Below are 24568 nucleotides of genomic sequence, written 5' to 3'. Positions count from 1 at the left end.
CAACTGAGGGAGCTGAAAAATAAGGCAATGTGGAAAAATGGCAAAAACTCACTGGTGAGCAGGATGGCGTCAGAAGGAGCAAGGAGGATTTGTAACAGGCTGAAACGACACGCGACAGCCTAACAGGTCTAAACAAGAGCAAACAAACTGGAGCTTCACAGGCAGCACGCGGACCACTAGTAACAATCCCACATCCTCCTCCTGCAGCCAGGTAGCCGAAGCCCTTGATGGCAGAGTGGATACGGGTGCGCCTCGTGGCACCACCCACTCAGGGAATGAAGGGCTCTAAGAGGAAGCACATCAGAGGTCAAAAGGTGGCAGCACAAAATGGAGCAGAACAAAAAACAGACCCTAACACTGTCGAATGAATAAAAAGTTGGAATAATTAATTAAAACCCAAAGGAGGGCCAAGATTGCCACAAGGGACATTCAGACAAATTCATTACAATATCATGCTTTGTGACTGGGTGCACCCTCCATGCTCAGCTTTGAATTCCAAATGAGGAAACTCCTCCCGGGAATAATGCAAAGCTCCTTTTTGGGGCGGAATGTCTTTATCCTCACTTTATCCTTCCCTCCCTGGAAGATGCACGCTGTTATCCGAGCAACAGGAAACTGGAAATGCAGTGGTGTGAAAAAGTGTTTGCACCTTCCTGATTTCTTTTGCACCCTTCCTGATTTCTTTTATTTTTCAACACAACTGATCACCAAATGCAGTTTTTAAATGGAACTTTTTATTATTAAGGTAGAAAAAAATGAGCCTGTGTGAAAAAGTTATTGCCCCCCCGGCCACAAAAGACCCCACAACAGCATCCAAAGAACTGCAGGCCTCACTTGCCTCAGTTAAGGTCAGTGTTCATGACTCCACCATAAGAAAGACGCTGGGCAAAAACAGCCTGCATGGCAGAGCTCCAAGATGAAAACCACTGCTGAACAAAAAGAACATTAAGGCTCGTTCATCTCAATTTTGCCAGAAAACATCGTGATGATCCAAAATATCAAAGTGGCCCTCGTTTTTCACTATGTGGCCCTCGCTGAAAAAGCTTGTGCACCCCTGCAAAAAGATCCATGCAAAAAACAGTACAATTATGCATTATGAGGGGCTCTCATAAAGGCAAAACAAAAACAAACAGGCCATGTCAATAATGGCACAAATTGGAGGAAATGGCTTCTGAAATTGCATTTTCTGGGCGCCTTCTCATTGTAAGTGCATGGCGGACATTAATTTCCAAAGTGTCGCATAGAGACAGCTTCATCTTCCGTCCACTCACAAGCCTCAAATGAGCCTAATGGAACATATTTGACAAGAAAATGTATTGAAGGGGGGCTGTAGAGCACCTTGGCACGCACACAACGATACAACGTGTAAGATAATGCACAGAAGGTGAATGCAATATAAAGACCATTGAGTTTTTGCTCCGTGATGGCTGCAGAGCATCAATGGATGCACATCAGCAACCATTTTGCTCATATTTCTGTGAAGGGAAACAATATTTTGGTCTAAGAGGGGGCCCGCCCAAGCCAGTGCAAGCTGTTACATTGCTGCCATCTAGTGTGAAACCTCGGAACTGCAAGCGGCATAATAAACATATTGTTGAATTTAGTGCTGATGATGATGTCATAGTGCCCATCAAAACGGACCCATTTTCAAACATCACTTCAATCGTCATCCACGAGCTTCCCAATAACACACGACATTTTCTGAAGCACAGTAATCCCTCCTTCATTGCGGTTAATTGGTTCCACACCCACCAGGGAAATGAATTTCCGCGAAGTACGATTCCATATTGATAAAATATAAACATAATAATATAAAAAATATGAAGAATCTGATTGATCTGGTCTGGAACCAATTGACCCTGATAAGGGAGGGATTACACTACTTTTTAAAAAAAATCCTATCAATATGTGGAGCACAGTTATGGACCAGACCAGGTATAGATATCAAGCGATGTCCTAACATGAGCCAGTTTAACAAGTACAGTACAAGCACGTGACTATACAGTACATTAAAAGTGGATGAAGCAGAATGCTGACAACCACAGTGTCTGATGTCATTTATCCTGAATTCAACCATCCTAACTAACTAAGTTAATTCATGTAAATAGTAAATAAACAAAGACTATGACTAAATTGAGCGTCACTACAGGTTTAAATGTTGCTTTGGATCTACTTCTTGCATTAATTCAACCGTGCATGTGTACCTAATGGATCCATTCTTGAATTATGTCGCCCTCTGTCGGGCACTGAGAGTGGATGCAGGTTAATTCTACTACAACTATTTACAGCTGTTTAAGCGCCATATCTTTGTCATAAAATAAACACATGAAATGCCCTCGACACCTTTTGAGCTTTACAAAATAATATTTTTGAATGAGGAAATAAAATTAGAATAACAACTCTGCTTCCCCGGAGGCACTTGAACGCACCAGCAAACCTGCAGATGCTTGCATCCGCATTCTGCGGAGCGTTTTTTCAAAAACAAAGTGCCTGAACGGGGACTCACTAGTTGGATGTCGATGACTGACGATGGCTAGCAGGTGCAGAGGCAGTCCTGGGATCAGGAGGACAGATGAGTCGCGGGAAACGAAAGCGTCCATTGAGGCTGAGGAGGAGGACGCTTTGCAGGCTCTCCCGCCATGGATGCGGCTGTACTTCTATGGAATGCACGGACTGACTCTGGATGTCCTGCTCTCCTCGCTGCAAGGGGTCGTGAATCATGGGGACCCCAAGTTGGTGGGCTTCTCATCTCCGTATATGTGCGTGGTGCATTCACTGACCCACTTAGCACTGGAGAAGGTGTACTCCCAGAAGAGGTGTTTTAAAGGGAGGCCTGTTGTGTTTCATCTTGTCTTCTATCCGTCTGTTTACATCGGGCTGCAGCTCCTGACAGCCAAGCAGGTCATATCAGGCACATACCTGATCCTCCACTACATCTTGGCTCTTTATTTCAGCAAGGTGTTCCACAAGGGGCTGTCCAGGCTGCAGTACCACCCATCCAGCTCTGGCCCACCTCCTCACCGCCTCCCAGGTTATGTCCGCTTCTTGTTCTTCGGGATGCACGGCTTTCTGGACGAGGTGGCGTTCACCTCAGCGTTCAACCTAGTGGAGAAGTCCGACCGGAGCCTGAGGGGCCACACATCCCTGTGGTCCTTCCTCATGTACGGCAGCTGCAGCTTTGTGGTGGAAAAACTCTACCTGCACCTGCACTTCAGCAGAGGCTGGGGGACCTGGCGCAGGCTGCCCATCTACATCTGCTTCATCTACACGTGGGAGCTGTGCTGGGGTCTGGGACTGAGGCAGTTTGGGGCCTGCTCCTGGGACTACTCGCACTACCCACACAACTTCATGGGACTCATCACCCTTCTCTACCTGCCGGGCTGGGCTTGTCTCAGTCTCTATCAGGACGTGCTGTCCAATGTGCTGCTCAGGATCCGGTGCATCAAAGCGACCAAACCAGTGAGCGAGAGGGACTGAGAGGTCAATGGAAAAAAGGCCTTTAAAATTGGACCTTGGCATTGTTGCGTTTGACCACGTATTGACCAAAATACTGTCAAAACGTATGCATAAGGTAAGAACAGGATTATTAAGTGACAAAACTCAGCTACTTCAAAACAAAATGCCCTTTGCTGGGTTGTACATGTTTTGCATTCTGCTACAGTATTTCTATCAGCTCAGAATTCATGAAAAGCTTATAAAATACATTCTTGTTGCCGCGTGCTGGAGTGCAAGTCTGTTGGTTTGCATGTATAAACCTCAAGACCCCGACTATGAGACGAGCGGGGGGGAAATATCATCTTAAATATGGTCAGTATGGTAAATGAAGCTTTTTACTGCATCTTCAAGGTCTAAACGGCTGAGCTTGCATCAAAATAAACAGGAGACTTTGATGCTTACCATAGACATACAGTGGTGTGAAAAAGTGTTTGTCTTCCTGATTTCGCATTTTTTGCATGTTTGTCACACTTACATGTTTCAAACATCAAACAAATTTAAATAATAATAACAACACAATTCAACACAAAATGCAGTTTTTAAATGAAACTTGATTATTAAGGGAGAAATAATAACAAACCTACATGGCCCTGTGTGAATAAGTGATTTGCCCCACCACTGAAAAAACATAACCGAAGTTAATTGTGATCTATCAGTCTGGAAAAGGTTATAAAGCCATTTCTAAACCTTTGGGACTCCAGCAAACCACAATGAGAGCCATTATCCACAAATGGCGAAAACATGGAAAAGTGGTGAACCTTCTCAGGAGTGGCCGGCCAATCAAAGTGACCCCAAGAGAGCAGCGACGACTCATCCAAGAGGTTACCAAAGACCCCACAATAACATCGTAAAAGCGTAAAAGTAACGCCGTATTTCATTCAGAATAAAACATTATACCAAAAGTAAAATATGGTGGTGGTAGTGTGATGGTCTGAGGCTGTTCTGCTGCTTCAGGACCTGGAATACTTGCTGTGATAAATGGAACCATGAATTCTGCTGTCCACCAAAAAATCCTAAAGGAGAATGTCCGGCCATCTGTTGGTGACCTCAAGCTGAAACCAACTTGGGTTCTGCAGCAGGACAACGGGGTGAATACTTTTGGAAGGCACTGAAAAATTAAAAATCTAATGATTACCTTGCAAATATAAAAAAACAACTTATCTGGATACATGGAAATATTGTTTGGCACAAAACAACCCTCTCTGACACAAATTATGCATGTCTCCAATGGCTTTTTCATTGGTAAAGACTACTATTGCACAGCTGAGATATTTGTTTGCACTCTTAACCCAGCCAATCCACCTGACAGACATTAAAACTAGAAAATGCAGCCCTGTCACCTGTTAGCTATAGCCACATTCATGTAATACTGATGTTAAAACAGATATTACTGCACATGATGTAGAATCACTGTGAATGTGATTGCAACATTGCAATGACATCCATCCATCCATCCATTTTCCTCCGCTTATCCGGGTCCGGGTCACGGGGGCAGCAGTCTCAGTAGGGAAGCCCAGACTTCCCGGTCCCCGGCCACCTCCTCCAGCTCCACCGGGAGGACACAAAGGCGTTCCCAGGCCAGCTGTGAGACATAATCCCTCCAGCGCGTCCTAGGTCTGCCGCGGGGCCTTCTCCCGGCTGGGCATGCCCGGAACACCTCACCAGGGAGGCGTCCAGGAACAATGACATGCAATGACATGTACTGTAAAGTCCCCGAGTCCGACCTTTATGACTTTATGTTTTACCGACATGAATGACTTGACGTGAATTGGCCCCTCCAGCCCTCACCCTTGAAGACGAACACACATATGACCCAGCGTATCACAACACAACACCTCTAAAGAGAATACTACCACACAGACTTCTCCGTAAAGACTCATGAGCAGATACGATACAGTACGTGCACGTTTGCTGTGTGCAAACATACAACAAACAGGAAAGTCATGTTGTGATTTTAGGCAAAAATGTGTGTGTTGATAGACTCTAGTGTCGCTACACCTCTTGATACTTAATGCTTGTATGGTGATCTATGCAGGGAAAACACAATTTGATCAGTGTTTTCAGCAGAACTGGGGGTGGGGTGTCACGTAACCCAAAAGAAGACTAGCTACACAGCAATCTGGTCAAAATTCATAATCTTGGTCACTATCAGAGGTGGGTGCAAGTCATTGTTTTGCAAGTCTCAAGTCTTCAATCTCAAGTCAAGACAAGACAGGTCATCAGCGGTTGACTCTCAAAAATGTTAACAAAAACATTGTTTTTATAGTTTGATATGCATAAAACCATTTTAAATGCATATACATGACAAATAATTGAACATTTATGGTTACTTTTACTTACTTACCTTCATTGAAAACGTGATTCTGGACAAGATTGTTCCCAAAGACACAAAGTGGCAGCGAGATGCAACACGGACACCAGTTATTCCTTGAATTCTGTTAAATTCAATAGTGTTTTTTACCTTCTTCATCCAAATGCTGAATTTAAAAATGTAAGAAATACAGTAACTCATGGCAAAACAGGAAGGTGGTGTCTCGCTGCCACATGGTGTCTTTGGGAACAGTCACATCAAGAGTCAGTGAAGAATCAGTGAATCAAAAGTAACCTTAAATGTTCATTTTTCCCTTTCATTCATCATTTATATGTATTTATATTCATTTGGACTTCTTTAATGCATGTAAAACTATAAAAATGTGTTAAGATTGTTGCCTTTCTGGAACGGATTAATTGGATTTACATTATTTCTTATGGGGAAAATTGATTCAGTTAGCATCCAACTGTGGTACAGTTGGACCTTCTGGTACGAATCAATGACGCTAACCAAGATTCCGCTGTATTAATATATATCGTCAGTATTTTTTCTGGTTAACTATGAAGCATCAGTGTTCCCATTGTAGGGCATACTGACAATATGTATAAATGCCAACATGATTAAATATGCAAGTGAAAATCCTGTAGGGCACTCCAGAATCCAAACTATAATATTCATGTTGCCCTCCTTCTCCTATTTTGTGGGTCAAGCTTCATGAGGGCAACCCACCACCACCACCACACAACAAAGCCACGCAGACGCAAAACTGTCATGTTCACCTGCGTCATTAAGTTCAGCAGAGTATGTTTCGGGTCGACTTCCACACACTGAAAAGGAACTGAAGCCTCATTCGCAATGAATGCGTGGGCATCTAAAAAGCAAGGTGGAGCAGTTCAAAGTTTCCTGTTCTTTTTTTTTTTTCAACTTGTCATTCAGGTTTTTCAAGTTGACAGAGCGTCTCCTGGAGTGGATTCAGTTTGATCACAGACCAAAAGGAAGCACACATCTGCGTAACTAGCATGTGCCTGCTGCTGTTCACAGTCACAGCAACTATGATATAAGTCGAAGCTTTAATCAAGACTTGTCCAATCGGCTTTGTTTGCATTAATCTGCTGTTAACGGCATTTAAAGTGCTTTCAGGCTCATTCGCAAGCCTCAAATATGCCTAGATATCACATACAGAGCAACAAATACCTGCCTGAGGGCCTGCGTTGGCTTCACTTGACACTATGCAACAAAAGCACAAAGTGTGCAAGTGCCCTAAATAAGGCGTGTGGCAAAATCCCAGCTGGAGTTTATTTTCTTTCCACAACGCTACACCCATTGATGAGCCTGACGGAGCATGTTGCAAAATCCACGGGCAATAGCGATGAAATGAGTCATGCAAGCGAGGACATTACAAAAGCAAGTTATAATATTAGAAAATGCATGAAGAGATGCATAACATTGTCTATAGGTTTGAATGTGAGTGTGAATGGTTGTTTGTCTATATATGCTCTGTGATTAACTGGTGACCAGTCCAGGGTGTACACCACTGGGATAGGCTCCAGCTCACCTGTGATCCTATTCAGGGCAAGCAGTATAGAAAATGGATGCATTGCAGGAATAACATGCATGTGCCGGTCATGCTACCCCTGAGGTTATGCATAGTAACTGGAGCAGTCTTAATTTTACCTCAATGTATTGTAGGCTATATTTAGTGCATTGTCATGAATCATCCCAGCAGCTAATGAGTCTTAAATCCAAGGCAGAACTCACCATAATAGCCACTTTGCTTCCTTCTGAGGAAGTGAATTATCATTTAAATTAGTCAGTTATTCAAGATAAGATGTTTAATTTAAAGGTGGTGTTAGATTTGCATTAATTTCAAAGTAAGTGAAGGAGCTAAGACTATTATGCTGGTAGCACGCACCTTGTCTCTTACCTCCTCCCATTCTGCACTGCACACATTCCTGTCATAAAAGCCAGGGGCGGACTGGACCGTACCACATTAGAGGGGGGAGAATCACCATTTATATTTCATTATAAAGCCATTACATTTCATATATAAAATAACTTTTATTAATGATAATTTATTGATTCCTAATTCAAGTATTTGGGTTGCTTTTTGTGTCATACCTTTTTCTTGTTACATTTAAGAGACACGGTTGAGTCAATGCGTCATCCCCATTACACATTAATGGTGTCGTCCTGACACTGCCATGTTGGATGGAACAGGCTGCGGGCTCTCAGGCAGCCGGACTTCCCAGGAAAGTTTTTGCCGTTTTCCGCTCTCTTTTTCAGCGTATTGCCCTAATAAGTAGAACCTGGATCGTCATCCCTAAAAGAGCGTACACTTCTGGAAGTACAACCGTGCGATCCCTGGGTTGAACCGACTTGTGAAGCAGGGGGTCGGAGGAAGGCCACGGATGACTCGAGGATTGTTTATGGATCTTTTTGGACTCAGTTCTTAGAGTCATACTTAGAATGATGTCAACATCGATAATGAGTGGACTTCAAAAGCAGCGGCAATCAAATGTCGGTTCCATGCTACTGACGCCTCAAGAGAATGATTACATTTTCAACCACCTTGGCAGGAAATGCATTGTAAGTTTTTCCCTTTCATGTGGAAATTAAACACCACGCATATTTATTTCCTGTTCAAAGACCAAAGCTAGCTTGTCGTGTGTGTTGGTTAGTATAGCGTTTAACCCCTGAAAGGGGTTGGTTTGTTTTGACAGCCGAGACAGCGAGGGGGCGAGCGGCGGTGTTGAGCCCCGTTTGGGACGGTGACTATCCAGACAATACTGACTCTCGCTCCAGTTTTTAGGCCTCGACGCCTCCAAGTTGAATCTTGACACACCTGAAGTCCCCCAGGAAATGTTCCTGTCTGACTTAACCCTGGCACCCCGCCTGGACTCAGCCGAGCTAGCGAGAGCGGCAGCAGTCAGTTAGCTGCAAAATCAATCAACAGAAGGGGCGCAGTTTTTTAAATGCCGGTATTATGTAACGTTAGCCGAACCTGGGTTGTTTTCGGGAAGTGTGTCCGCTTAAGGAATGTGCAGACCAGGCTTGGCAGGGGACAGCGCTGACTGGAGACAACTCAATGCGGCCCCCCCTCCCCCTTATGTCCACAAATCTTTAAGAGTCCGGCTTTACCAGTCTGACTACAGTCACGTGTGCACTATTCTCAAAGTCAGATAAAAGAAATTACTTGTAATTGTAGATTGAGTAACCCTGCTAATTAACAATGACCCTCGCACATAACCGAAAAAGCGAAGCTAACCATTCCTGGATTGATACCAAAATGTACATACTTCTTCCTTGGTTTATGCCCCACCTCTCGAGATATTTTCATAAAAATCTGAAGTAGTCGTTTTTGCGTAATCCCGCAATCAAGCAAGAATGACACTCGCAAACAAACTTACAAAAACACAATCATAACCCAAGTAAACATTTCTGGATCGAGACCGTTTTATGGATTCTTCCAAACTAGGGTCCTTAGTCTCATTTATTAGTTGAAAATAAACATTAGTTAGCAGTGGCTATATCAACTAGCTATGAACTATGCTGCCCCTAGTGGTCTGGCGTAAATGCGTTTTCTTTTTGCCTTTATTGTCCCCCTAGCTAGCACCAGTATTATGTAAAAGTGTTTCGTCATATTTGAGAGCACAAATACTTGTGTTAGTGGATATTTGCAGTGTTGCACATTTAAACCGGTGACATTGTTTGTGTTGTTAACATTCCCAGTTTTGTCAGTAGAAAATGAAGTTTGAAATTTAAATTAAGGGAGCTATATCCAGCAGCTTTGAACTCTGCTGCCCCTAGTGGCCTGCAGTGCCAAATACATGTTATTTGCAGATTGCCTACTAATTGTAGCTTCTTTTTTAAAACTCTTTGCTCAAGCATACTGGCATCACTGCTATAATATACTGTCACTGAACGTTTATTATTATGTTATGATGTTCACATAGCCTAATCTCAGGTTGCTTCCTCAAAGTGATTCCTGAAAATGACGATTGCAGGGGAAGTAAGTTCTCACCTCACAACGGTGACCTAAGCAGGCATTTCCTGTCCCATGACTTTTGACAGGCGTGTGTGTGTTTTTATCCTCCTCGGCATGAACGCACAGGTTGCTGGGGTGTGTCTTAGCCTGCTCAGAAATGCAGCAACAGCATTCCTTTGGCGATTGTGTCACCCGGCATGTGACGGAGACAAGGAATTGGGAGCATTCCTCAAAACCGTACTTGTTTCTTTGCATGTGGGAAAGATTTCATTGAAACGACTATGCTATGTAATGCATGTACAACAACAACAGCAAAAAACAAGTCACCCATGTCTCATGTTGCCTTTCACAGTTTGGTTCTTTTGCATATGAATTACTGCAATAGGTCTTTTTGTATTCCTGGTTAGCTGTGCAAATGGGTCAAGTGCGGTTTCTGTTGCATAGTCAGTGCAATGACAAAAAAGAGGAACATGATTTTATGACACAAAAATCCTTATAGGCTTACTCATTGGTATTCCCTCGGTTTTCACCATCAGCACTCTGAAAAAGGTGGAAAGGGTCCAATCTATGCAGTGTGTGTGTGTGCACAGACTGCCTGATCAGCAGCCCCCCACCCCCAAGCAGGAAAGTCCCGTGGTTAGCCCTCATTTGCTGATTTGTGCTGGAGAAGTGGAACATGATTCCCACTTAATATTTCTGATTTTTACGTGTCCTTCCTTCCTCCATTTTTCTAATTTTAGCCCCAGCTGCGTGGTCTGGTTCTATACACTGCATCGTGCACAAATGTGCCTCACAAATTAGAAAAAGTTGGTGCTGAAATCTGTTTTTTATACCAAGAAGCAATTAACAAAGGCAAGCATATATGTACGAGTGTGTATGCAACGCCGCAGACCAAGCTCCACTTCCTGCAGCCTTTGGCCCTGTCAGGAACTATCAGCACTCCATGCGCAGATGAAACCTCAGGCTCTAAAGAGTCTCTGACGTCATTACTCACTGACTGCCCAGAGAATGTGTGTTTGACTATATGGCGTGCAACAAATAGCTAAAGAAGTGTCTCTTTTTTTTTTTTTAAGAGATATGCATTGTAACATTTGAGGTGCTGTTAAGTGTGATATTAAGTGTGCTACATGTATGCAAGCCAGCGCTCAGTATGCAGTGACGTGCTCCGTTATACTGTACAGTGCAGCTATGATTATTATAAAGTTCTGTTAAAAAAATATTATGAGCAGCAACTTTTGTCAATGTTTGAACAAGGAACAGGAACCATGTTTGCCCTTTAGCTACTTAGGAGCTCACCTCTCGGTCACAAGATAAAGCCACACCTGATAATTATTTGCTGTATTTCAAGTGGTTCCCAAACATCAGACATTTGACTTGAAGTCACGTGCCCCCTTCTCCTGCATACTTAAAAAAAACAACAACAACAAAGCACAGTAAGCGTACAATAAAACATGTTACTATGATTTCTTTAATTAATTATTATATGCAGCAATTGTTTTGTAACAGAAGAGCATTTCCTCCTTAACGATCCCTTGATGAGTGTACGCACATACACCACCACATGTGCCTGGATGATGTAAAATCCACTGGCTGGTATGGTCTGTAATTGCTGTTTTAAAACATATTATTTATAACAAGTGGTGACAAGATGTGGTGAAGTGTGTGTTTTTAGGCTCTTTTGCTGTGGTCTGCAACAGCATGGCATACAAAGAACAATCAGAAAGCTTGATGCTCTCTGTTCTTTCTTTTGCGCTGTGCATGGCTGTTCACACCAGGCGTTCAGGCACATTGCGTAACTCTGTGTCATGCCGTTTTTAGTTTTTAAATCATGGGCCCCCTACGGCGTCTAGCGTACCCCTGGGAGAGGGGTCGGCAACCTTCAGTATCAAAAGAGCCGTTTCGGCCTGTTTCCACCAAATTTGCTTTGACCACTAAATTGAAGGTAATGCTACATATATCATTTCCTTAAGCATATTGTCATGTTCCTTTTCTGTCTTTCTGTTCCTCCTGGTGGATTGACGAGCCACACCTGATACCACCCGGCAATTAGCCATGTTTTTTAGACTGTTCTTAAAGGAAAATGTTTCCCATCATCCACAATCCTTATGTGAAACATTAACACCTCTTCCCTTTTTCTGTGCATTCTAAAGAAAGAGAAACCGCTATCATGAGGCAGTTAAGAATACATACACGTAATTGGACACACCTATTCCGCCTATGAAGCCCTCTTAAAAAAAAAAAAAAAATCCTCCAAAAAGGCCAACAATGTTCCATTTACATAACATGACCTGCATGTTAAACAAGCTACAGCGACATTGTTATTGTAGGACCTATCACAGAACTACTTTTCTGGCGTAGTGACACAGCTTGTTTCTGTGGGCTCTGTGAAATCAATGCACCCCAGAAGGAACCTCCGGTATTGCTTAAAATGAGTAAAATACTGTAAGTATTACATGTTATCATGAATGCATCTGCTACTACATGATCACAGAATGTATATACTGTAAAACATTATATTATGTGCATTGGTAGCTGCCTGGTGCTTGCAGTTTTTCTCAATTTAGAACGCACAGAAAAGAGAGATGTCTCACATAATGATTGTGGATTATGGACAAAATCCCAATAAAAGTGCAGTTTTCCTTTTAAGCCTTCTCCACCTATTTAGGATCAACACTCGCAATGGAAGTCATCGATTAGCTTCAGTTCCAGTGTCACTTTAGTCGCTATTGTTCATGAGCGACAAAGGAAGCTAACAAGGTAAATAGTAGGGATGTCCGATAATATCGGCCCGATATTTCCACAGGCTCTTCTGTTCCTAGCCGCTCTGACTGCCCTGAAGTCGGCTATCTCCTCAAGGTAGCATCCGGTACGCCAGCTGTTAGCCATTCAGTGACGCACAAATAAGCTGCACTCCATTAAGGTCTTGATGTGCTTGCCAGCTCTTTGATCTTGCTCGGTAGTGAATTCACATTTCCCATGATAATAGAAGGTACCGAAGGCTTGAATCTCCACTGCCTTGCGAGCCGCTTGACTTTCATTTTAGCAACGGGCTCTGACCGCTGCCTTGATATCAGTGGGTAGACAGGGAATCACACCGATGACGAACGTCGCTCTCATGGCACGTAAAAATGTGCTTAAATAAACAAACAGCGGTGCTTGAACGGCGTGTTAATTCCACGACACACACACACCTGTACATACATACATCCTTACTTTCTCCAAGAGAAATTCACATTTCCTGCAGCTCTGTAAAAATGTCACAATGAACTTCACAAAATAAAACAACCAAGGCAAGACATGAGAGAGAAGGAAAATAGGATCACGTCAAATTTGTAGTGCAATATACATAATAAATTATACACAATCATAATACATAATAAGGTAATAGGTCCAGTACTTCCATGACTGGAGATATGTGGTGTTACATATATCGGAATCGGAAATTGAGAGTTTGTCAATATCGGCAAAAAAGCCAATATCGGATCCCTACTAAAGAGTTGTCCAGAGTCATGGTTTCTTACCGAGGTGCCTCACTAGAAAACACTGCCCCTCACTCTTTGGCGGAGAATTGCACGGCACACACTCAGCTCTCAGCGCAAAACTTTGACAGGCACATGACGGCAACAGAAGAGACGGCGTAGTGACTACACAGAAGCATAAACTCGCTGGAGCTGCGGGTTGCAGACCCCCGGTCTCGGGGCGTGAGTACCCAGCTTTGGGAACGTAGGCGGTATTTGAATATACGACATATGGCGCATGCATTCATGCAACTCGGCGTGTGTTGCCTCGCTGATGCTTTCATCTGTACGTTAATAGCCCGACCCCACATGGCGAGGAAACCCCTGCAGCAATCTGTAAAACAACATGGAGTCTATGATTCTACGTTGTTATGTATATAATTTGACGTTTGAAAGCTAAGAAGCAGGAAGGATTTTAAAGGTGATGCAGGGGTAGTCAGTGTCACTTTTAGAAAACCATTAATGCCTTAAAGGGCGTTTTATAGCACTTGAGCAGTTTCCTGTTCTTAGCATTACAGTATGAAGTCCTGTGTGTTCAGGTTAACGTTAAGTCCTTAAGGAATATTAAGACTTCAAAAAGTGCTAAAATGGTCAGGAATGAACTAGATCAGACGATTATGTTGCTATTAACTCGCACGTCCCCCGCCTCTGCTCACTTCCTGTTACATCCCTGTCATGTAGAACTTGAGACTTAACTCTGTACTTGTCTCTTCCCAACTCCCAACCCAGAGTTTGTCCTCGGCAGTGGTCCAGGTCTTCACATCAGACAGGAACGCCACATGGAGCAAGAGATGCTGCGGTGTGGCCTGTCTGATCAAGGACAACCCCCAGCGGTCCTACTTCATCCGAGTCTATGACATCAAGGTAGGCTCATTCTGCTAGAAATGACATTTCAGCAACTATTGTGTTATACTGTACCTTCATGAGGGGAAGCCTGCAGGTAAAGTTAACGGCCATACATAAACATTTTTACTAATTTGATGTTAAAGTTTCACTCTGAACTCTAAAATGTAAAATAATATGTAGATAATAATGCCATTAGTAAATAACCTTTTTTTTCTTTTGTTGTGACCGAACAAGCCACAACAAGCTGGCTGGAGAGCCCTGGAGTAGACAGTGTACCGCTTGTATAGCAGTGTGGCTTTACGAGCCACTAGGGGTGTCACAAGATCTCATGTCAAAAGATCTTGCGATATTAAAACGTGACAAGATTTCTCATTCAGAAGAAAAAATTCCAAACCGGGCTGTGAAAATCCTTCAAAAGCAATGATAAAAAAAAGAAAAATAGTTTTGTAAATAACGACATTCAATTTGAATTCAGTGCATTTCAATTTTGGAAATAAAAGCTTTATTGGAAAAATAAAGCCCTTAAGTTTCACATATTTATGTCATTTTGTTCCATGTCTCACCAAGTGCTTATTCCCAGCGGTAGACATAGATTTATATTTGTCCCATTCTTCTTTCACCTCATCGTTATTTCCAAATGCTGGCGCTTGGAGTGAATGCAGAAGGGTGAGGTTTGATGACGCTATGCGTGCTCATGTTCGTTCCACTCCCTCACCTCGGTCTACTAGAGTTTGTTGGAACATGAACCGGTCAGTGGATTAAAAAAGTGCTGTGCTCTAAAGCATGTTCATTTCTATAGTATTGTCCTTTGAGAAGATTAGAATGTAATTAAAAGATACTGACTGTTTGCTCCAGCCTGACAAAGTGTTTTGTTTCTGTACAGGATGGCAAGATGCTGTTTGAGCAGGAGCTTTACAACAATTTTAGCATCAACCTCCCCAGGACGTACTTCATTACGTTTGCCGGAGATGTGAGTTGACTTCCCAAAGCACCGCATCGACGAGTTGTATTGCAGCTATTTCTAGCAAGACACCTACGTCATACTGTCATTAGAACAAAAAAAAAAAAACACACCCTCCTCTTTGATGGAAACCAGTTTTGAATTTGCACTTGAGCTCATTTGTTGCTAAAACACTGTAAACTTTCCCAACTTGCATATGAGCACTGGTTCCAGGACCATATAAATCACGCCTTAAGCAAGACAAGTTTGTTTTTATCGGTGATGCCACCGCATTGGTTGGTGCAGCAGACCGTGAGGTATGTGCCACAGCCGATACAAGAATCATCACCGTGTGTGCACCAGCAGAATGCATTTCAACTGAGTACATTTAAAGTAACTTTGATTGTTTTTGTTTCATTGTACTTGTCACTGTGCTACAAGGATTGATGCTGTTGCTTTGTTCATGGATTCCTTTCTGTATTTTTTCCCTACAGACGACCCAAGTGGGCTTGAACTTTGCCAGCGAGGAGGAGGCCAAGCGTTTCCGGGGTCATGTGATGGAGCTTGTGGGCAAAAGACAAAGGAAAACCGGTACCAACTTCCTGACGCCACCTCACCTTCTCTCCCTTAGCATTTCTTCATCGTGTGTTTTTTTGTTTTGTTTTGTTTTAATAATATGGTTTCCACAGGAATATCCAAAGTGCAGCCTGTGGGACAATTTTTGTCCTGCAGCTAATTTTTATTGGCCCCTGGCATATTGTAAACATAAAGAGTTTATTATTAATGAGATACAGTAGTCCCTCGCCGCATCACACTTTAATTTCTGCGGCTGAATTCTTATCAGTCTTTTATAAATGTTGTAAATGTTTCAAAAATATATGAATTAATAAATCATGCTGTTTCATAGTTGAATACAGCCCATTATTAGAAAACATATATGCATATTGGAAAATTGTATGTATTTTTTGCCTAAATTAAGCATTTTCAAGCATAAAAATGGCTAAATGGCTTCCCTTTGCACCGAAACACATTTACAGCAACACACACGAGGCTTTATTTATGTATTAAATGGCTTATTTTCTCTTATTTTGTTTACTATTTTGCATAATACAAGGGTAAATGTGATTATAGGGGTGTTATTACATGTCTAGAGGGCTATAATGTTAGAAATCACATTTTTAGAAGGTCATTAACAGGTTTTCTATGCTCCTAACTATGAAAATATTCCATTTATAAATAAAGCATTCTACCTTGTGAAAATTCACTCATTACGGTCGGGTCTGGAACCAGTTAACTGCGATAAACTGGGATTGCTGTATATTATCAGATATTACACTAATTTAAATTGCATCTATAACACAAAGTTATTTATTTACAAGTTATTTATTTCCGATATCTTAGCATATATTGACCTACACTGGATTTAGCATTTTTTGAATGCAACATTTTTCTGTATGCAGCCCTTAGTGGAAAAGGTTTGGACATCGGCCGAGCTTTTTCAAGTCCCGTTTTTTGGAACAATGGAGACAAAATTGGAGGGGAAAAAAGGCCAAATTTCTTAGCTGCTCGACAGTCCCTTGATGACTGTGCTTCATTGATCACCTTTGTCTTCAAAATTAGTGTGTGAGTGACAGGAAGAAAAGCTCCAGCTCATTTGGGCACCATCTGTTGCTTCAAATATATAAGTCCGTAGTTGGAGTAGTTTTTTCTAGGGAAAAAATATGATCGAGTCTTTATATCCGGGTCATTACGGTGCTTTCAAGGAGTGAACACATATTATAACACATGGTCTGGTTCTTTGAGGCCCTAACTGCTGATTCATCACCATGCTCGGTGTGCAGTGAAAATGGTGATCAATGTAATACAAAATCTTAAATGCACAAATTGAGGCCAAATTCTCTTCTCGGTGGATCGCTCACGCACGTCTTTGAACTCGCTTGCGTTGGGATTGCGACGAGACTTCTTTTGTGTCCTTTGGAGAACTCACACCATTCTTTTCATCGCCTAATACGCCAGAATCTTCCGCTTGTCTTCACCTGGACTCTTCTCACACTTTCTACTGGATGTAACCCAGGCTTCTTTTCCTCTGCCTTCTGGCGCTCCTGCTCACTTTCTCACCACCACGTAGCGCAAACTTGTAACCATTTGGTTTGTCTGTGTTCACAGAGAAGAGACGCGAGCCTCCAAATGGTACGTTGTGTGCACACTTTCCTGTCCTTAACTTCACAATTTTTTTTTGATAATTCAGGGTTTTTACAACTGTCCTTCCACCTTTTCTCCCGTACATTCATTGTGTTTTCATAAGCAGAGGTTTAATCCGGGATTAGGCATGCATGAAGGTTACATAAAATCTAGTGCTAAATCCTCCAATAATATGCAGGGATTACATCACCAGTGTGTGTGTGTGTGGTTTGACGGGGAAAAGGGAGGAGATAACCAGTGGAAGTGGGAGGAGAAATGGCAGCATCAAGACAATCCAAGCGTCATAATCTTAACTGTGTAAAGGGAAAAGGCGGCCAAATGTGTTTAGATGGACAGAAGCAGCGGGGAGTGCAGTGTTGGCAGGGAGTGTGTCCCTTCAGCTCAGACAGCATCCACTCTTATCCAGATGTCTGAGGAAGGTATTAAGGGCTAAATCCAACTCCAGCACACGTTTGCATCATTCCTATGTGGACCTGCTTTTGGACAGAGGAGACTGGAGCATGTGGGTTCTTTCTTCGGGATATGATGCGTCCACCTGGAGCCGTTCCTCAGTCGTGTCCTGAGTAAGCTTTCTCCAGCAGCGATGATGTTCTGCACCACCTTCCTGTCCACTCCTTCCGAAGACCTAGCATGCGAAGGCGGCGGTGGAGCTTCACCAGGAGGCGGAGGCTTAGGCCCGGCTAGCTGCTTGTCATCCTTGCACTGCCTGGTTCTCCCTCAAGATGAACTTTACCCCAATCTCTCAGAGAACAACACGGCAACCGCCGCCCGTCAGCTCTCGGTTTGCTCCGAAGCGCGAGCTCGCAGCTTTATCGGAGACATGCTGCTCGATGCCAGCCGATGTCGGGAGAGAGATAGCGGGGGGATTTGGGACAGGGTGAGGAGGAGACGCAGTCGATCTGCTTCACCTTTACCCAGCAAAACACCTAAAAGTCCTTGTAGTGAGGGAGTGAAAGGTATGTGCCAGCTTTGGGTTCACAATGGAAAGATGTGCTTTTTGTGCGGTTTACAACACAGCTACCCTTCGTAATTGCAGTCCTTTTAGTTTTTCTTATTTGTCCATCATGACAAAAATGTCAAAAACTGCTATAGATATATTAATATTTTATACTTTAAACAATTATTTTAAACTACTTACGCCTGAAATATACTGTACATATCAAATACTAAATGAATTTTGGGATGATTTCGTTTTTTGTTATTAATTTCTGCCAAACGTACAATAACGGAGCAAATTTTTCCCCATAGGAAATAATGTAAATCTAATTAATCCGTTCCAGACACCCAAAAATAGGAACAAAAAATACATTTTATAGCCAATAATAGTTTTACGTGCAGAAAACTGTGAAATAATGAATGATGAATGAAATGGATAATTGAATACTTAACATCACTTTTACTTTTTATTGTGGACTCTTGTTGGTGAAGAGGGCGAGGACGACGGGAGGGGACGCCATTCTCGTACTTTCTTTCCAAACTTCTTTATCAAATTGCTGGCACTCGCAACTTATTTCGGCAGTAGCACGCAATAACTGGGTGTCATCAACGTGTCGGGTGCTTTGATTGGGCAACTTGAGCACGATTCCACAAAATGGTACAGTACAGGGCAAACAGACTAGCTTGTTTAGTGCAGTATTGTATGAAAACCGAAAAATGTTTGACCAAAACCAAATAGGAAAAGTGGGGTGTTAGAAAACTGAGGTATGTGAATGTCTCACCGTGCACCCCTTCCTCCAGGCCCCTCGCTGCCAATGGCCACCGTGGACATCAAAAATCCCGAGATCAGCAGCATTCAGCGTTTCCACAGCAACTCTCAGGTGAACAACATCATGCACTCCACCTTCCCCAAGCGGGAGAAGAAGGGCAAAGGCAAGAAGAAGAGGCTGACCAAGGCTGACATTGGCACGCCCAGTAACTTCCAGTGAGTTCAGGGCTTGGGTGCACTTGGCTTCAATTATGTAATGCCTGGATAGAATACAGAGGTGTCAGTGAATGCATCACCTGCTGACTCACATCTTTCTGCTCTGTCGCAGGCACATTGGACACGTAGGATGGGATCCAAACACAGGCTTTGATGTAAGTGAAACAATGTAATAGCTATGAATGAGCGTGTGACGTCCACATGCTTTTAAATCAAGGGCTCCGTGTCAAACAAACCATTAACCATTGGCTCCCAAAAGTATTAAACTTCGCTGCACAGCCATGGAATCGGCGTCAGCGCGGTTACACAAGGAGATTTTTTTATTTATTTTTTTTGGAGGGAACCTGTGTTTTACATAATCCTTGGACTTGTTCCCACAACGCATCCTCTGTGATTGCGCTGTACGGCGAGTGTGAGATTATGTAGGGCCAAGCACGAGAAAGATTCAGCTGATTTGGTTTAAAAAGCTGAGAGTGGGTGATGACATGCAAATGAATTCTTCTCATCTTTTCGTTTAAAGGAGAAAATGTGCAGGCATAATTGAAGTTAAAGGTGAATTTAGTTATTTCTTGAAACCTTGCAATCCAACCTGCCTCGGTGTCCCCAGCATCACTCGCTCGTGAAGTGTGGCTGGGTTTTGTTTGGTTTTTTTTTCCATCAGAGTTGAACGGCTGCCACCGTGTTAATGTCCACGTAGAGGCTGTAGTAATTCTATCTTTGATCAAAGTTACTGTAGATTTGTCAGATCAAAACACAATCTCTGCATAAGACTTGTGTTAAAAAATGATAGTAGCATCTATTTCACTACAACTTGATTTGGGAGACTGATCATCTTGGAACTGTAGTTTTTAATCTGCTGCAATCCATTTGACGTGTTTTTTCATGATTACACATGAACATAAATGATTAGTAGTAGCGGCTACAATTGCAGTCATTATTTTAACTTTTATCATTTTCAGTTTTTGTTTCAATTCGTGGAAAAAAGTTAAACAGTTAAAAGCATCGTGCTTCGGTTATGCATGTAAAGTTATTTCAGAATTTGCTTTGTTTTGTGACTCAGTTAAAGTCTTGTTAGTCCGCTCCTATATTTTGTCATTTTGTCGTTTTCTTAAAAGTAATGTTAAAATATCGCGTATTGTGTCGTCTCGTGAGTCGAGTGTATCGTGAGACCCCTACTTATATAATGATGATAGAACTGTGCAATGTAAGGCACATCTTTTTCAAACGACTTTTTCCACAGAGGACTGCATGGTGGAAAAATCTCCCCAAAAAATGATCAACATGTCAAAAGGCAAAATAAATAGATTTTTGGTTTCCAAGAGGCCTCGACTGTGTTACCTTTTCTGAAGGGAGCCTCTGAAGGACCCCTCCAGTCAAGCAACTTTTGATGCTTCCAATACCACCCCTCACCACCAAGGGGCAGCAACTCACTGCACAGTGTACAAACAGGCGGCACCGTCACATCACCTCAACATAACACTGTGATACTTTTTCTCCCTACAAGTTGAACAACTTGGACCCAGAGCTAAAGAACCTCTTTGACATGTGTGGCATCTCCGAGGCTCAGCTTAAGGACAAAGAGACCTCCAAGGTGATCTATGACTTCATTGAGAAGAAAGGAGGGGTGGAAGCTGTCAAAAATGAGCTACGGAGACAAGGTACAGCACACTGGACTCTGAGTCTTGGATCTATGTTGACTTGTATTGGCGCAAACTCTCTTCAAAACTTGAACTGAAAAGCTGGTGGTTGTATCCTCAGGTCCGCCCAGGTGCATCGGTATGTCTACATGCATGGGCTGCTGTGACACACCACGCATGCCAATTAGATTGTAGTTTCGGCCTTAGGCATAAAATGGACTGAACTTCACCTTGAGACTAACAAATTGTTAGCGTTCATTCACCCGACCCGGGTGTTTTTGTAGTTGCCTTGGTGTGTGGTTCTGGTTATGACCAAACCAGATTAACTGTCTTCAGTGGAATCACCAGATGTAGGTGTTTGTTTGTTTTTTTCCCCCAGCCCATGTAGGTTCTTCTGGTTGGTGGATAATACTGAAATAATGCTGTAATATTCATCACAGTGTGAGAAGGCTGCCCCTCAGTGGTGTGTTATTGTAACAGCATGATGCCTTCATGATTTCGGTTAATGTGAGCTTTCTTCTCCTCAGCGCCTCCACCCCCTCCATCCAGAGGCGGCCCACCGCCCCCACCCCCACACCACACCTCGGCCCCTCCACCGCCTCCACCTGCTCGCGGCCGGGGCGCCCCGCCACCCCCACCGCCCTCCAGAGCCCCCGTCTCGGCGCCGCCACCCCCGCCTCCATCCCGGCCGGGCATGACCGCTCCCCCGCCTCCTCCACCTAGCCGGGGCTTCCTGCCGCCGCCCCCGCCGCCATCCCATGCCTCCACCCCAGCACCACCTCCACCACCACCTCCCCCGACAGCATTCAGCGGCGGAGCGCCACCTCCTCCGCCTCCGCCGCCACCTCCTGGCCCACCTCCACCCGGCCTGTCCATGGAGGCTAATGGGAGCGACAGCGGGCCGCCACCACCTGGGGGCAAGTCGGCCTTGCTGAGTCAGATCCGGGAAGGCACCCAGTTGAAGAGGGTGGAGCAGAAAGAGCGGCCCGTGTCCAGCACCGGACGAGACGCTCTCCTGGACCAAATCCGACAAGGAATCCAACTTAAAACTGTAAGTGCCTCCTGCTATCACGCCACCAAACTCCAGAGTGACCTCTAATTAACCTTGCTGCTGTCTACGCTTTAGAGAGACGATAACGACTCACCTCCTTCCTCTGTGGCCCCCTCGGCTGGCATCGTGGGGGCTCTGATGGAGGTGATGCAGAAGAGGAGCAAGGCCATTCATTCGTCAGGTAAATGCAAATCAACCCTCATAAATTTGAAAAACTCCACAGGATTCTTACGTACTTTTCCACCACAGATGAGGACGATGACGATGAAGATGATGAGGACTTTGAAGACGAGGACGAGTGGGAGGACTAGTCATGCCACCCCTCTCTACTTTTGGATGATTCTGACACTTAAATCTTTAATTTCAAATGACATAAATGTACATGTTCTATCAATTTGCTGTATATTTTTGTTGCCTTTATGCTTTTTTTCTTAATCTGTGCAATACCTCATTTAATCTGGACATTCTCATATCTGTTTTGAACTGTCCTCCATCTGTCGCTTGTCTCTCATCACACATTCCCTGCATCCTGTCTCTCTCATCGTCCCAAAAATAGCGTGCAATTTTGGCGTCAAGCTGTCGTTTTTCTCTTCTGGTCAGTCATCGGAGGCCTCAGTAGAGGGGAAAGAAAAAGAAAGATATTTTCATACCCTAATTGTGGTTTATTTTTACTAATCAAATGATCCTAGTTTATATTTTCTTAAAAAAGAAAAGGAATATTTTGCGTCATCCGATGTCCTGTGTAAATTTGCTCCAGGTTGTTCTGTTTTTTTTGCACAGAAAGAAGAGACTTGCTGCATGACAACGGGACATTTTCAGGTCTGTATCATACAGTACGTGTGCTTTAAGAGATGAGAAAGATGGGGATGCGGTGGCATTTTGATGGTTCACTCTTCCTTTCCTTAAATAAACTGACAATATTATTTTAATAAGCGATGTTTGTCACACAGTAATGCCATGGACATGTCGTACCATTGCAACCCTTTAGGCACTTGGCCATAAAAGCTTATTTTTCGATTAACGCTACATTGAAGTAGAGTCACTACAAAGTTTGTTTTGTCTTTTTCGACTTATAATATCACGTATTGACAATTTTTGTTGGAATCGGGGCGTTGGTCATGTAAAATTTGAGGAATAAAGACATTTTTAGTTTTACACCTCCTGGGTTACTGGACAAAAACTGAGTACGGTATGTACTGTTATGTGTTGTACGGAGTTAAGTTCATTAAGTACTGGAAAGTGTATGAATTAAGAGCTTTTAGTTAGGATGTAGCATGGATGCATCTATTAGTGATGACGATGGTAAGAGTTAACATCAATAACTAATCATATGTTAGTGTTTTTTATTCTTAAGCTACTTTTGTCAATTGTAATAAAGAGTGAGCGAAATGGAAGCATTAATTAAAGTTGACAAAGTCTTGTTGGTACTGTTAGAAGACTAATGCTAAGAAACATTGGCAGCCATTTTGTTGTACATTAATTCTACATGGCATTCATAATAGGTAGTTTACTGCATTTTCACTTGTACCTACTTAGCCTCATATACCGTGTTACCCATTCATAATTTGTATTTAATTTCCAATATAGACACGCTAAAACAGCATTGAAAATCGTGCAGTTATGTATGTTTTCTAATGCTAACAATCAAACCAGGCAGCCATTTTGTTACATTAGTGCTACAGTATTCATATTTCACAGGTATTTGAGTAAATTCTCACATGTAATATGACCCTAATTAGCATTACATGCCTTGTTGCCCATAAATGTTTATCATTATTGACTAGCTAAAACAACCATGACTGTGCATTGAGTCTTGTTAGTACTGTTATGTATGATGGCTAATACAAGCAATATGGCTAATGGCTATAGTATTTTTCATAGGTGATAGGCTCCAGCATGCCCGCACGACCCCAAAGAAAAGAAGCGGTATAGAAAATGGATGGATGGACATGTATTTTAGCAAATTGTGAATTGTAATAGGACCCTTGTTGCCCATTAATTTTTAGCATTTAATTTACTGTGTTGACATGCTAAAACACCACACAGTCAGGAGATCAGGAAGATCTAGGTTTGAATCTCCGTTGGGCATCTCTGTGTGGAGTTGGCATGTTCTCCTCGTGCGTGCGTGGGTTTTCTCTGGGTACTCCAGTTTCTTCCCACATTCCAAAAACATGCATGTTAGGTTCATTGATGATTCTAAATTGTCCATAGGTATGAATGTGAGTGTGAATGATTGTCTATATGTGCCCTGCGATTGGTTGGCGACCAGTTCAGGGTGTAACCCGGCTCTCGCCCAAAGTCAGCTGGGATAGGCTCCAGCGTACCCGCGACCCTAGTGAGGATAAGCAACATAGAAAATGGATGGGTGGATGGACATGCTAAAAGAGCTGGTAATTTGTATGGAGTCCTGTTCGCACACTTACAGGTATGTATGATGGCTAATGCTAACAGTCAAACAGACACCCATTTTGTAGCTGCATTAACGTAATAGTATTAATAGTTCACAGGTATTTTACCAAATTTGTTTTACTTTGACCCTAACTAGTCTTGCAAGGACGCTACTGCTTGTTATGACAATTTTGTCATTTTTTTTTTCCCTTATTGGTAGTTATAAGCCTTGAATTGTTAATGCTAACAACCAAACTAGGGCAGCCATTTTGGT

General features: G+C 42.9%; 2 protein-coding genes across 4 annotated transcripts; both read left to right on the top strand.

Annotated features, from left to right (window-relative positions):
• The first annotated feature begins 2424 nt into the window (after positions 1-2424).
• tmem229a (transmembrane protein 229A) lies at positions 2425-3892 on the top strand. Its single transcript, XM_054752872.1, has one exon. It carries the CDS (start codon positions 2530-2532, stop codon positions 3475-3477), a length of 948 nt encoding a protein of 315 aa, XP_054608847.1. The 5' UTR covers positions 2425-2529; the 3' UTR covers positions 3478-3892.
• A 4110-nt stretch (positions 3893-8002) lies between these two features.
• Positions 8003-23358, top strand: waslb (WASP like actin nucleation promoting factor b). 3 transcript variants are annotated; one of them, XM_054752823.1, is made up of 11 exons: positions 8003-8392; positions 14039-14173; positions 15039-15125; positions 15590-15686; positions 17262-17285; positions 19035-19218; positions 19331-19373; positions 20723-20876; positions 21383-21906; positions 21982-22087; positions 22156-23358. In XM_054752823.1, exons 1-11 carry the CDS (start codon positions 8273-8275, stop codon positions 22215-22217), a joined length of 1536 nt encoding a protein of 511 aa, XP_054608798.1. In that variant the 5' UTR covers positions 8003-8272; the 3' UTR covers positions 22218-23358. The 3 variants fall into 3 exon arrangements, with proteins under 3 accessions (XP_054608798.1, XP_054608799.1, XP_054608800.1); XM_054752824.1 differs by lacking the exon at positions 17262-17285; XM_054752825.1 differs by lacking the exons at positions 8003-8392; positions 14039-14173; positions 15039-15125; positions 15590-15686; positions 17262-17285 and adding an exon at positions 17319-18253.
• Positions 23359-24568: the final 1210 nt, after the last annotated feature.

This window comes from Dunckerocampus dactyliophorus, chromosome 15, assembly GCF_027744805.1.
Source record: "Dunckerocampus dactyliophorus isolate RoL2022-P2 chromosome 15, RoL_Ddac_1.1, whole genome shotgun sequence".
Taxonomy (NCBI): domain Eukaryota; kingdom Metazoa; phylum Chordata; class Actinopteri; order Syngnathiformes; family Syngnathidae; genus Dunckerocampus; species Dunckerocampus dactyliophorus.
The sequence above is the reverse complement of the archived record's forward strand: the minus strand, read 5'-3'. Positions and strand labels throughout refer to the sequence as shown.

Coding starts and splice junctions, on each gene's coding strand:
- waslb (XM_054752823.1), top strand. CDS start 8,273: ATGATGTCAACATCGATAATGAGTGGACTTCAAAAGCAGCGGCAATCA. Junction 20,877..21,382: donor AAATGAGCTACGGAGACAAG/GTACAGCACACT, acceptor TCTTCTCCTCAG/CGCCTCCACCCCCTCCATCC. Junction 21,907..21,981: donor AAGGAATCCAACTTAAAACT/GTAAGTGCCTCC, acceptor TCTACGCTTTAG/AGAGACGATAACGACTCACC.
- tmem229a (XM_054752872.1), top strand. CDS start 2,530: ATGGCTAGCAGGTGCAGAGGCAGTCCTGGGATCAGGAGGACAGATGAG.